A 14,933-nucleotide genomic window follows, 5' to 3' on the forward strand; every position below is an offset into this window, starting at 1 on the left:
TCTGGGGTTTTCCTCTGTTAATACACACATTTAGTATTTTAATGGATTAACAAGAGAAGAGAACACAGATAAAAAGATCCTACAGAATTTAACATTGAACAAAAAATATTAAAATGCCCTCTATAATTATATTTCTTCTGAACATCTCTGTAGATTTCTCAATAGAATATTGTTTTCTTCTCCTTGGCTTGTGCAAAGGACAGTGCCCAACGTGGGCGTAAATTGCAAAGGAAGATGAGTATAACTAGAACACTAGAACACATCCTACCCATACAAACATATCTTCCTGTTTAATAGGATGCCTTTTTTGCATAAATCTGCTGTAACCATAAGCAGGATTTCATCATCATTTGGAATCATTTCAGTTTAAAGGTTATTTTCTGACAATAATGGAAGCATCTGGAAAAACGATGACTTGAAACATATTTGGCTGAAGTTTTGACCCCAATGGGAACCTGATGTAAACTTCCTCATCTCTAGGCTGGATATCTGCAGTGAAGGAAAGGCACACATACAGATGGTATGGTTAGATTGAGCTGTGTCTGGCTAACTCCAGACATCATGTTTTCATAAATAATAGGTTTTCTTACCAGCCGTGAACTTCTGGTTTTTGATAAATTATCACCATCAATACCAGTGTGTCTAATCATGCTGTATATTAAAAAAAAAGTACCAATTTTTATTATACTTGCTCTATTCTGGAGATTGTCACCTTGTTACCTTGTTACAGTGTCACTGAACAGTCAAGACTAAATACGCTGAGCTTTTTCTGTCCTTCATAAATTAATTTCTTCAGACTCAGAGCCACTCAATTTTCTGTCTTCTTACAGAGTCACGCTACAGTATCTGAGTACTTACAGCAGCAACATTTTTACAGGAAAGCACCATCATCCTTCTCGGCATGATGAGCCATCAGTCACTTCATGCTACTTTGACGGCGGTTCTACACTGAAAAGGATTTTTGTGGGGCAGTGTGTCACTTTCTGGACAGACTATTTCCTGAAGGGAAACCTGGCTGTTGTGTCCTGTATTTCAGCAGAGAACTGATTTCCGAGGAGGAGGCACCGAAGATGAACCGAACCACTCCCGGCCCCTGTGCTGCCCCCTGCGGGCCGCGCTGCCCCGCGGCCCCTCTCACACACCTTGGTCTCCCATGCACTTCGCAAGTTTAAGATTTCCAAACGTTTTCCGTCGAAAAACAGTCATGTTTTCTCCAGAGCCAGAAATGCCAAGCTCTGCTAAGCACAGAATATCTTCAGAGGAGCAGCAAAGTTATTGGGTGTTAACGTCACGTTTTCTCTCTACATTACTTCTAATTGGCAAAAATGGTAAAGGCGATAAGAAAAATTGCACTGACAAGATAAAGTGCCAATCAGAGTTAAAACGTGTTGCTTGTATCCGACTCTATCTCCACTCCCAGCATCCTGCCAGGACTCGCAGCTGGGCATATTCATACTGCAGTAAGAAGCACAGTTCCTCTGTGCCTGGTTAGTATTTTTACACACTTGAGAAGAAAAGCTGAAATGACAAGACTTTTAAAAAGTTTGTGGAATCAAAGTTCAATTACCTCATATCTAGTGCTCTAGGCTCAGCAGGCATAGGAGGTAACTATTTAATCACTCAGTGTGGAGATCTATTAAATACAGGAGTTACCCTGTGCACTGGTGCTGACACCCCACAGAACAGACCTGAGCCAACTGCACCACCCAGTCACCTTCCTGGTATTCAGTTTCCTCCCTCCACCTGCACTGCCCTTCAGCTGCAGCTGCAAATGTCATTTAATGGCATACTGACGTGGATGGATGCTGCAGTTTAGACACAGGCCCCTGAGCCTTGGGTAATCCAGCTTTGAGCCATAAACATCTGCATTCTCTGGAAAAGCATTGTGAGGCTTTACAGTAAGAGCCACCAGGTGAATACAAACATTCACCAAGAGGCAAGATAAGCAGATAGTGCACAAATTTAAAAAGCTCCTTATTTTGTGCAAATAAAGCTGAAAGACAGATATTGAATGTCATGGCCACAGTACATCCTGGCATTTCCTGTGCTACCACCCTGGCAATGTCACCAGAGCAGACTGCAGATACTGCCTGCCTCTCGCTGTACTTGTGGATACATGGTAAGCAAAAAATGAAGTCAAACAAAATCCGAGGCATGTATTACAGATTTCATCCACAAGAACGAGAAGACCCAGCAGATACCTGGAGAGACAACCGGGACAGGGGTGTTTATTGAGTTTTTTCTTTCTTATCCTCTGACCAAAATACTTCAAAACTCTAAACTTGCCAAAAAACCAGAATGTCCCAACAGCCACCTATCAAACAGCCACACCTCTCTGTCAGCACCTGGGAACCTATAATTGCTGTGAATAAGCTAATGTTAACTCTGTTTCCCAGACATCTGGTGGTCAGGTCTCTTCACTTCATCTCTGGCCTGATGCATCTAAACCATGCACGGGGTCTTCCAACAGAATCTGCACTTGTCACTGATAAAGAACCACAACTGGGAAGAGCAAGAGAGACCACCAGCCAGGCACTGTTTTAGAAAGCACACCACAGCACAGCACACTCTGGTGGTCCTGAGACACTTACCTGCACCTTTATAGGGCTGCTGTGTTGTAAGTAGCTGGCCCAGCAGGGTCTCCAAATGGAACCCATTTCATTTAGAAAACTGAATTTTCAAGTCTTTGAGCATTTTGAGTTGGTTTGTTACATCCACACAGACCATAGTTTTCCATTCTGACTCGGTAATGCTAAAGAAGTTCACATTTGGGAGGGACATTTTGATCTAAATTATGAATTTTATCTTACCTCTAAAATAGCTGGACACCAGACATAATATGTATTGAAATAGCAATGCACAGTGGGCTGTGTTTAAAGTACACACCACCTAATTCAGGAAGCTTTCTTTCTTTGGCTGATTTTACTGCTTTTACATAGTTTTATTGGGCTCACTTAATTCTTTTTTCCTTTCCACTTTTCATAGCCATTCTACCTGTTACACAATAAACCATTTTCTTGTTTGAAGAAAACCAGACTTGAAACTCTCCATAAAGCAAGGAAATCTATACTTAAGGCTGTTGTTCTGCAGAAAAGACACTCCACAGAGCCTGCTGGTTACTGCAGAGCCAGACCTTCAATCTCAGATGTGTGCCAGGATCCTTAAGAGTGAAAGAAAGGTCAGAATCAAATTAATCAGAACTGGATCCTGAGTTAAATCTTTCCTGCTGTATTTCTTCCTTACTTACCATTATGCCTTTTGGAAGAGTCCATCCTAGCCAGCCTGCATGCAACCAAGATGAAAGGAGTACTTGAAACTAGTGAAAATAGCTTTGTAACCTAACACATGAAGCATTGTTCACACAGCCCATTCTGCAGAAGTAGAAGTACACAGAAGGCAAAGCAAAACTCAGGTTACCTGTAGAGTTCCTCCTCTGCACTCACATAGAAATGTTCCTACAGTTTTCCTACTGACAACCTGGAGATCTTAAAACCTCATCCTCCACCTGTGCTCTGAATTTAAGTAAATTTTTTTTATTGCCTGTTCTTCTGCTTATGGCATGAAGCTTCAGGATCTAAATATAGCAGTAAATTATTATTAGAAGCAGAGAAAAGATCAAATGTTCCAGCTTACATAAAACAGTCCCTGCTGACCTCATGTAAGATTCACTGGTACCAACCATTAAAGGGTTGTCATGCTGCTACTGAGGTGGTGAGGCAAACCAACTACTGCACTTGGCCTTGTCTGCTGAACTGCAGTCCCCTTCTTCTTAAGTCTTTCCTTTCTGACATGTTAAAAGAAAAACCTGTAATACAGAAAACCCTCTCTATTAATTTCTATACCTTTTTCTCAATAGCCCAGTGCTCATGAGTAAATTTTGAGATGACAATGAAATTTTCCTCAGTATAACATAGTAGGGTCGGGGAGGTTAAACATGTGACATAGTAAGAACCTTCTCCAAAAACGAAGAAATTATATGTGTTAGAAACCCTTTCTAAAGAATTTCTAAATTTCTAATTTCTAAAGAATGTTGCTCTTTCAGCATAGTCTTTGAACATTTTGCAATGTTACTTGATAAGTGCAGTTGGTAGAAATTAAGCAGCTGAAATGTGTAGCTCTACTCACAGGATAGGAAGCTTCAGTAAGCTAAAAGAATCAACATTTAATTACTAAAATATGCTGTGTGATCCAGAAAAGGCTTAAAAGCTGAAGCTTTTGCACTGTGTAGCTCACTCAGCAAAGCACACAGCTGGTCTGCAAAAAATGAGGAAAACACATGGCTTCTGGAACAGTTTAGAAAATAATTTATAAATCAGAACAGATTATTTAATCAGGAAAAGGCAAGAATTAAATTGAGAAAAAAGGATAAATCAGAGGAATACACAGATTAATCAACAAGTTACAGTCTCATCAGCAAGAGTTGTGGGGGGGAAAATGTGCCTGGTGCTGGAACAGTAAAAAATACAGTGCTGAATTAAAGTATTTGCATAGTACAGGAGTTTCCTTTAATAAAGTGCAGTGCAGGGAGACAGGCACAGGGGACAGCAAGAAGATGACAAATTTTCCTTTTTATTCCTTCAGGCACTAACCAGAGATATGATGTCTGAAAGATCTTAATGCTTTTATGAAAAGGGATGCCTTCCAAACATAAAAAAAGTCTTGTAGAAGTAATTTATCTTCTCCTATCTACAAAAACAGACTCAGAAAACCAAGGCCATTAATCCCAGATAGGACAAAAAGTTAACTGTTCACTATAGATTACTTACACTGAGAGATAAACATCCACCATAAAAGTCATCAGTTCAAGCTTATAGAAAACATGATGTAGCTTGGTCCGTTTGTTTAAGAGATATTATAGTACTGTGGAAGAAAATTGAAGGTCTCTACAGCTCAGGATTCAAGCCATGTCTCTGTAAGACACTAGAAACTGATGTTTATACAAACCTCTAGGCACTGAGTGTGTGTCATGTAATCATGTTTCTTTACTTATATCGCCCTCTTGCTTCCTTTTATGGGTCAAGAGTTTCCTCTGAAATTCATTTAAAAATAGATTACATTAGAAAAACAGGAAAATTATTCTAAACTAAACTTTGACTGAAGATGAGCTTTGATCAGAGCAAACAGGAGGTGGAGTGAATAAATAAAATGACCGTAGCTATTATAAATTTTGTTTATTTCAATGAGGATGATTTTTACCATCACAATAGTTAACATGTATCGAGAAACAGAGCCACCAACTGCTTGGCAAATGAATTGAAATATCCTTTTCAGTGTCTTAAGATTTTTAGTCATATTATTTGAGAACTCTAAAGAGGAAATGCCACTGGCAAGTCAAATGAACAAACTAAAGACAAGTCCTTTTTCTGAAAACACAGGCAGGGAGGGAGATTTACTAAGAAGGATCGCTGCCAGTAGGAGTCTGCAACAATATTGTCTTTCTCCTTCTAAGATCAAATGAGGAGCCTTCTAGATGTTACACCTGCCACCTGCTTTATAATTACAAAGAAAGTAGCCATCCAAAGAGAAGAAAATGCAGAAATTTGTTTACAGCATCAGTATTTCCCAGATAATTATTTTCTTGTTATGTTTTAAACATGTCTTCTATATGAAATTCAGTTGTCATATCAAGCTATGTGCACAAAGTAGAACTGAGAGCACTATTTATTTTAAGTGAATTTTTCTTTTACAGTTCAGTGTAACTGGAGGTAGATGCAATATTAAGTGATTTTTTTCCAGTGGTTTGAAATAAGCCATAAAACATTACAGGATAGAGTACTGGGGATTGGAATCAATTGCTTGAAGTTAAATCTACATAAACATGCAAATAAAACAACAAATAAATCACAGCAGTTTCTATGATGATTGTCAGTACAGTGTAGCACAGGTCTTCTTGGATGAAAGGCTGTTTCTGTGATGTCAAAACAGTAATACCAATACTGCAAAAAATTCCATGTCTATGCTACTGGAAAAGATACAAGATTCAGAGACAAAGTATTACAACTATGCCATTCCTATTATTTCCTGTATAACTCGAATGATCAAAAGCAATTTGAAGGGAATTACATGGCAAAGAGTCTGTGCTCTGCTATGCAGGAATATATTTCTGACCTTGCAGGCAGGAGTTTCATTTCATGTAACTGTATGAAAATGGATACTGCCATTGTCAGGACTTTTGCCTTAACCACATCTGCCAGCCTCACTGTCAGAGCTGTTAAATTTGTTCTCTGCAGCAGATTCCTTTGTGGGAATAATGGAAGCTCGCAGCAACTTCAGTTCAAAGTATTTTTACAATTCCATGATTACTTGATCAAATCAATGAACAAGTGCTCACTAACCTGTAACTGAGGACAAATACTGATAAATAGACAGGATCTAATTATAGTTTATTAACAAAGTTTTGTAATAATGCCCATTCCTTAAAATTCCAGATTTGCAAAGGAGCAAAACCAGTCTGGTGTAATACAAATGGCAAAGAATATTTTTAGCAACAAAATAGAAAATGTCTTTTAAATAAAATCTTCAACGCTCTTTCTTTTAAATTTCCCAGAACGTTTGTTGAATAGATAGATAACCCAAAATACAGATACTTCTGTAAACTGAAATACTAATATATATATTGGCAGATATGACCATGCACTGCAATATATCACAAGTAGATGGTCAAGAAGAACTTAGAAAGAAAAATCAGATTCATACTTTCTGTTTCCTTGATGCAATTTCTTGCCAGCGGCATAAAATTTTCATATCAATTAACAGATTTAAGCATGTACTCAATTCAAAGACCACAAGTAATTTTACTGGAACAAGTGGGACCCTTGAGAAACTTGCAAGATAAGACGGTCCCAATCAGCAGGCCTGTAACATTCTGCCTCTGGCAGAACGGAATTCCTTTCAGGAAATGAAAGATACCAAGTAGTAAGTGACATCACTCTCAGCCTTCCCTACTAAGAACAGAAAGCTTCCCAAACGCAGGTTACAAGGAAGCTGAAGCCAAGCCTCTCTCATCATGCAGATATGATGGTTCTTTTAAAGTCAATAGGCAGGATTAACATTTGACCTCTAATATACAGAACACAAACTTACACTGCTTTTAAAATGTACTTCCTGGCCCAGGAACTATGAATCTGCTCTGTAATGCATGAAATGTATTCATTTCCATTTGTTTTCCTCTTAGTGAAAACCCAAACATAGCATTCAATATAAACGTAAAGATTTTACATATTAAACTGATTTTACATATTAAACTGATTTATATAATATTCAAAACTTTACAAAATAGTACTAGTCAATAAAAAGATCAAATTTAAAATATTTACATTTTATACATAATTTCCCCTTACTTACAATTATTAAATAATCTTCCATAGTTTCCTTAATTTTAGAGAAAAGCTTTTAATAACTAAAAACTAATTTTTAATTAGTATCAGATGGCTTTTTACTTGAAGAGAATTTTAGCAAAATCCCATTTCTAAAATGAAACATTATCCCTACGTTTTCAGTAGCAGTTTTATATATATACATATTTTTATAATGCAATTATAAAATTATATATATATATAACGTTTTATAATGCAACCCTGTTCTCTATAATAAACAGTGGAGATCTAAATATGAAAATGGCACAGCATGGATGGAAACATTATATTCCCAACTCTTGAATCCCTTTATGTCATTTGGCTTCTAGAATATCCAGTTTCTTGATAATTTATGTTATTCTTCCAGTATTTTCAAGGAATTGCATCCATACTTATTTAGATTTTTGTGTCATCATCTTTTGAGAAATTGTTTCCTGAAGGTACTTCACAGAGACTATCACCATCCGTACTGAAGTCATCATCGTCGTCATCATCATCATCAGAATCAGCCAACACTTTACTTGGTGACTTCTTCAGTCTACTAAAACAAAAATACACATATTTACTATTTAAAAAACACATTTACACACAGAACACTTACACAAGGCTTTAAACATTGACAGGTAGGATTTCTATTTTTGAAGGATGTCGAAGTGCTCTGGCATGGGTAGTTTATCATACATCTTACATGAAAGAAACATGCACAAGATCGAGCAATCACATTTTCAAGCTCCTCTAAATTGGCAGAGAGAGGAAACTTTAAACCTTGCACACTGAGATGTTCACAGATGGCCAAGGAAAACTAATACAGGATGACTGTACCTCTCAACCATTAGAGACATTTCCACTGCTACAAATGGTAAGAGTGTCAAGTCCCACCACTTTTTTCCATTTTATATTCCCTGCCTCAATAACTTTATTCATTAGGGAGATCTTGGAAAGAAGGCTGGGACACCCTGGAGAGTTTCACAGGTCTGTGTCAAACTGTGTGTGCTGATGAGAAACTTGCAGAGGAAGCCCTCAGTTTATGGACTAGAGGAGCAATCAGCCAAATGTGTGAGAAGTGATGTGATACAAAACTGAAATGTCTGACAACTCATCCTACCTTAATTCTTTTTTTGCAGTGTTAAGCTGTCCTTGCAATTGTTCATTTATGTCTAGTTGCTCTTCAAGTTCTCTCTGAAGTTTCTTCTTAGCATTTTCCAGTCTGTCTATTTCTTCTTCAGCTTCTTCAACTTGACGTTTCATTGCTTTCAAACGCAAACTCAACTGCAATATTTACATGTCATCTGATTAGAGGACTATTTTAACAAAGGAATTTTATTCTTCCAGCATCTATGAGAGGGAGAATAAAGACAAAACTTTGCAGTGTAGTGACACTGTAATCCTCTGTTTCAGAAATATTTGAAGGTCAGCATTAGACTTTAAGAAAAATAATGTGATATGGTTTTTTTGCAAAGAAAAACCAGCAAAAAGCAAAGAGGGCTTTGGTAGATTAAGACAGTATTATGTGATAGGAAGAGCTGGTTATCAATTATAACAAAGTAGAGTTATAAGTGTATCTAAGTTCAGCAACTTTAACAGACAGATACTATAAAATACATGTCAAAAACCCAGAGGATATTTTAAGATCATTCCTGTAATGGATGTTTGCAATTTGAAACATACTGTTCATTTCTCAGGCAGAATATTAACTGTTGGCTCATGTGCTGACACAAACCATATTTTAATCAACAAAGACCACAGTAATGGTAGAGCACACTGGTGTTAGAACATCAGTGTGTGTTTAGACTTACAGCCTATATTTAACAGTAAACACCTTTTTTCTTTAAACAAAATTTTATATTGGCAAAACAGAATATATTACTTCTTGGTGTATTTATAGGATCAATGACTGTCTGTTATTTGCTTTATTTCTTAAACTAGCATTGCTTCTGTAACTGCTTTCTTTTCATGATTTTCAAAATTAGTAACAATTTAGTGCTAGACGAAAGTACAATGCAATGGCAGCTGCAAATATAACTAAATCAGAGTTCATAAACAACAGAGTAATCAGAGTCTACCTCCATTCATCTTGTATCTTTTATACATGATGGTTTATGCTAGTAGGATTAATATCAGATATTTGCATATTAGTCTTTCCCTCTACCTGGTCTTTCTGATCAGTCAATGACAGATGTTCATCATCTACTTGCAGCATTAACTCCTTCACTTTTCTCTCAAGTCTGCGGTTACTTAGTTGGAAATTGACTCTATCCCTAGGAAAAAAACAAATTCGATAAAAGACAAATTTGTAAAAAAGGAACTGAAATACTCCCAATCCTGATAATTTAATTCCTTAACAATCTTCTAAGAATTAAATAAATACTTTGACTCTCTGCTTGGATTTATTGATTCCATGCAACTTATTGAGAAATTTGTTCATAAGCAGAAATTACTAAAGAGAATTTCTTCTGTCACCACAACAACATTAGCAACAAAAATACACTCCTCTAAGAGTAAACAAAAAGTGAACATGAAAGTGGATGTCTCATAGCACAGTTAATATTTCTAAGCCTGCTCCTGATACTAGACTTTTATAAAGTAAGGAGCTATGGAACCATGTTACACTGTGCCCAGATTTAAATTTTAAGACAAACTTCTCTTGTACTTGCAGTCAAAAAGAAAATTTGCATCACTTTAATGAAACAGTAACCGTTTTAATTTGGTGGAAAAAAACCCAAGTTAATTGTAATAGAGATTTAATATTATCAAGAGGCCATAATAACAAACATAAATGTGCATGTTTTCATCTTAACATAACTGGTTTTACCTCTCTTCATTTGCAAGCCGTTCTTCCAGCTCTGTGATCCTTGCCTCCATCTGAGCAACAAGTCCCTCCTTACTGGATCGGTAAGAACCCTCCAGGTGAAGGATTCGGCTCTTCAAGTCTTTGTTCTATAGTTGGAACACACTTGGTTAATACACACTTACTCAGACTGACAAATATCACCTGCACACCAAATTCATGTCTCCAGGAAAACATCTCTCAGTATGTACATGATCAGTATAGTACTTAGTGAACATGGAAAGTCACTGAGATTTTACAGTTTACTACCAACAAATTTTCTACTACTGTGGCTTATTGAAAAGAATTTACTGTTCAGCTTCAGTTAAAGTTTTAGGATTAAATGAACCCTTAAACCTCATATAGTTGCAAGCCCCTTCCAGGAGTACTTTTTAATATGCCATTTTTTTTCCAAATACTCTGTCAGATCTGTCTTATACTCTACCCAATTCTTTTGTCTGTGTTCTTGCCCTGCAAATCACTGGTGTACGGCTACAACAAGTAGACAAAGGAATTATTTACATCCAATATCACTTTGCTTTATCAAAGCTATTACTGGGGTGTCATCCTGCCTTTCTTAACTCTGATGCTACTCCTACTACTAAAAGAGCTTGAAAAAGATCTGTGAAAGGAGACTTTTTGCTAAGATTTACACTTATATTTTTCTGATGCTAGGTAATACAGGTTTTCAATGGGGACCTAGTCAAAGAGTTGACCAGAAAAAAAAACTCCCAACAAATAAAGAGTTACTGATGAATAGAAAAATAAAGATCTTTGTTATAGGAATTCAAAGCATGATCTCAGGTCTCAAACACAGAAAAAAGGACAAGGACAGGAAGATCAGAACTAAAGTATAAGAATGTACATAGTATATACCAGTAGGTGGCATTCTTTTTTCTCAAACAATTAAGATGAGATCAATGTCACATAATCGAAGGCACCTAATTAGGTGTGTTGTGTTAACATGTTCTCTAAATTCCCATTACAAACTGTTTTATGTTCTTGAGTTTTTAAATAATACTAGGACTTGTTAAGATAGCTTTCCTCTGGATCTCACCTAAGGGCTATGATAAGTAATCTTGCTGTCAAAGACCACTGAGCTGCAGAAGAATTGTTTACTACTACAGAAGAAAACACTCAATTAAAATCACAATTACTTGAAATGATATCTTCAACAGTGTTCCTGAAGTACTGTTAAGCCTTGGCAGAACAGCTCCTCTGAAAGTGGTCATTTATAACCAGCCATAATTACCTGTCTTTCCAACGAAATCTTGTCACACTCCAAGTCTTGCTTCATAGCTCTTTCCTGAAGTAGCTCTGTCCTCATTTGTTCAATCTATTAGAGAAAGAAGACAGAAATAACATTTATCTATACGATTCCATGTGTATGTATATGTATATATACATATACATATATATATAAAAAAACTACATATATCTATGCAATAAGCAATAGGCTCTTTCTCAGAACTCAAGACATACATGTGATTTCAGATGAGCTTTCCAGCTACAATCTTGGACAAAAATTTGTGCTTCAGAAAGTTCATGTTATTCCCAGTACTCATTCTAGGCATTTCACACCCACATTGGATATTGCTGATGTTTACCATACACATTCTGTAGCAAGGAACTGAACTCTAAGCTGTTGTATGAGAGGCACATCGTGTGGCAGGACACTGAGCTCTGGAACATCACATCCACCTTCAAACATCTTTTCCAGTAGTTTCATTCATATTTAAGTCCGAACCTCTGAAACAGAACCTTACTTTCAAGCTGCTGACCAGTCTAAGTAAAGTTTCTCTTTATTAAACACAAGCTGGTACCTGCACAGGTGCCTGGAACTCAGTGAAACACTCCACAGAGAATTGCAGTTTTCTGTATATACAGGAATACTAAAAGATCTTTTTCAACAGACTGCTGCATGATGGATACAAACATTGCTCCCCTCTCCAGTCTATTTTTATGTCTGTTGTACTGGAAGGCACCAACTTCTAGATTTGGAGAGGGGGTGGGTTTTTTGCTTGTTTTGTTGAAAGACAACTTTTTCTACAGTTTCTGTTAATATTTCCACTCCATATTCAACAACCATAAGGAAGATGTATTCTCTATGTGTAAATCTGTTAAGAGCTACCTAATCAATAGAGACTCAAGTTAAGAATGCAGAATTAGTTTGTTTTACCTCACCATTGGACTTGATTGGAAAAAAAAAAATCGAGCTCAAAGAAAAATTCTAAACTGCCTAACAGCTGCTACTGAAACTTTGGTGCTAAAGAACAAAGTTTGTAGGGCTATTGAAATACTTCTCTTGCTTCCAATCTTTCCGAGACTCCCTGCAAATCTCTGAAAATGCTTTTACAGGCACAGCAAATGTTAGCACAGCATTTGTGGTTTACACTGCACAGGGCTCACTATGATAGATCTCATCTGGGGAATGCAGTGAATATCTGTATCAATTTCTGCCAAAAAAAGACTGATAAAGATTTCAGTGGCCACAGCATTCCTCCCTGCTTTACATCAGTTACATATGAATTTGCATAAACACACCACTCCAGTTATGCAACTCTCAGTTACAGATTTATCTCAGTAAATGTCTTTCAAAAGTAATTGGGAATTCTTGCATAAAAAAAACCAAAAGCAATGTTAAGAACGTGAAGGTTAAACAAGTACAGCAGATGAAAATTCACCTTAGGCCTTATTTTTTAACCACATCATAATACTAAAAGATAATTTTTTAGTTAATCATGGTTAAAGGAAGTAATTTGCAGTGCTTCTGGAGCTTGGAAATTGATATATGAATACAAATAATGGCAGCAACGCCTGCACTTGCATATGTTATGTCACAGGATGGGGACAGAAGAGTAAAAGGCATTCCTGAAAACTAAGGTCATAACAGCTCCTAGAATACCAATGGCAGCACGTGGCTATGTTCTCAACAGCTGGGTAATTTCTTAAAAGCTCTCATTGTCACATGGCAGCCTAATAATAACAATGTTTTATACATTATATAGTAAAATACTATATAGTAAAGTGTTATTTTATAGACACAAATTAGAATCACATGTGTACAATAGCTGCATTTATTAATGAAATATATGAAAAAAGTTATAATATAAAGGATTCCATAGAATTTATTCTGCTGTAATTGCTTTAGCAAGACAGACACAAGAAAAAATACAGCTAAATTTGTGGTAAAATGAATGACTAATTAAAAATGTAGCTGTTAACTGAAGAAAGGGGTTTTGTTTTATGTAGGAACTTGCTTAATGGAGCACTCTGTGGTTCCACTGTGCTCTTACTGTGCTCAGAGGCTGTAACAAATTTGTGCTATCTTCCCAGCAAAGATTCAAAGTAAGGAATTATTTAAAGGACAATTATTATATCTTTCCAAGATGACTGCTACTATTGTTGGACACCTCTTGGTAAAAACAACCTCATAGAAAGATAGTGGGAGAAAGAAAAAGAGCTGTATCTGATTAGGATCAGAAAGCTACCTCCAAATATGTACAAGAGCTTGTTAACAGAAAAGGGCAGCAGATACAATTCTTGCTGGAGGAGATATAAACTGTTGCACCTTCTTATGTTTTTCAAAAGTAAACACAAAATTAACATGCACAAAAGAGAAAAGCAGTTGTCTGCCAAAATGTGCTTGAAGTCCCCCTTATTTCACAGCAGTAAGATGAACCAGTTTCATGGCCATACTCTGTATCTGCCACGTGGGACTTCATGTTCCATGTTCTACCTTTCTATGTCTAATATTTCCTAATTGCCTTAAAAGAATCAACTATTTCTTCAGCTGAAGGCATCACTTATCACAGCTGGATTTGAAGAATGCTAACAACAAAGAATCGAGAAAAGCAACTGTATCAGATTTTGCCAAGCTTTATCATTTTGTGCCAGCTTTAGGATTAAGAGCAGCTGTTGAGTTCATTACAGTGAACTTGGTTTCTAATAATAATTTAGATGCCCTCAGTATTGTTCACCATCTCACAGGTTTGCAGACTATGTTTCTTGTTAATTCCTAAGTAGTGTGCATATACATACATATATATATGCCTTAGACAATTTCCAAGTATGTGACCAAAAAATCCAATAATTAATCAAGAAGAAAGCTAAAGCTAAACAAATTCCTTTGATGCCTCAAAATTGAAAAAAAAAATCTTCATATCCAAGCTTCATTTCTTTGCTGAAGAGCTCTCCACTGGCAAGACTTTACCAAAAGGAAGTGAATAACGCAGGTCAGTGCAATTTTATCCTTATCTATTTATTCTAAAATGGTCATGAAAACTAGTAAGTCCATTTTTCACACTTATTGGAAACAACTCTTAAGTTAATAGACTCTTGCTTGCATTTTCACAGAACACAAGAATTGGTGAGGGTATCAGAATGATTTTTCAATTATATTTGCAAAGTCACTATAGCAAGAAATATTTAATTTCACTTGCTCACAGGAAAAAAAACACTTATTAAAATATGTCCTGTCTTTGCTCACTTTAAACTCAAAGAGCAGCTGAGTGCTCTAGTTTTCCATGTGTGTCTGTGTTAGTGTGGTTTGAGCATTCTGGTCTTTTTAGAGTTACTAATACATTATCATTTAAAAACTAATAGGATATGACCCACTTTTCCCCAAAATTGTTTCTGTTTCCACTCTGCTGTGGTGCTTCTTGAGAACAAGGCAAGAGGAGATGAGAACAGTGTGTCATGCAGCCATTCAGATTCAAAAGGGGGTTTAAATTAAAAAAGAATAACATTTC

General features: G+C 36.4%; 1 protein-coding gene across 3 annotated transcripts in view; it reads right to left on the reverse strand.

Annotated features, from left to right (window-relative positions):
* Nucleotides 1-5,643: 5,643 nt before the first annotated feature.
* CGNL1 (cingulin like 1) overlaps nt 5,644-14,933 on the reverse strand; it is a 55,733-nt gene continuing 46,443 nt past the window's right edge. For 2 of the 3 annotated variants that reach the window (XM_014874065.2, XM_088172492.1), the window contains exons 15-19: nt 11,435-11,518; nt 10,168-10,292; nt 9,505-9,613; nt 8,461-8,624; nt 5,644-7,896 (exon numbers count right to left, since the gene is read on the reverse strand). In XM_014874065.2, the coding sequence (XP_014729551.2) occupies nt 7,752-7,896; nt 8,461-8,624; nt 9,505-9,613; nt 10,168-10,292; nt 11,435-11,518 (627 nt within the window). In that variant the 3' untranslated portion in view covers nt 5,644-7,751. The remainder of the gene's footprint in view (nt 7,897-8,460; nt 8,625-9,504; nt 9,614-10,167; nt 10,293-11,434; nt 11,519-14,933) is intronic. The other variant, XM_014874067.2, reaches the window with a different exon arrangement.

The sequence above is a fragment of the Sturnus vulgaris genome, chromosome 13 (assembly GCF_052056855.1).
Source record: "Sturnus vulgaris isolate bStuVul1 chromosome 13, bStuVul1.hap1, whole genome shotgun sequence".
NCBI lineage: Eukaryota > Metazoa > Chordata > Aves > Passeriformes > Sturnidae > Sturnus > Sturnus vulgaris.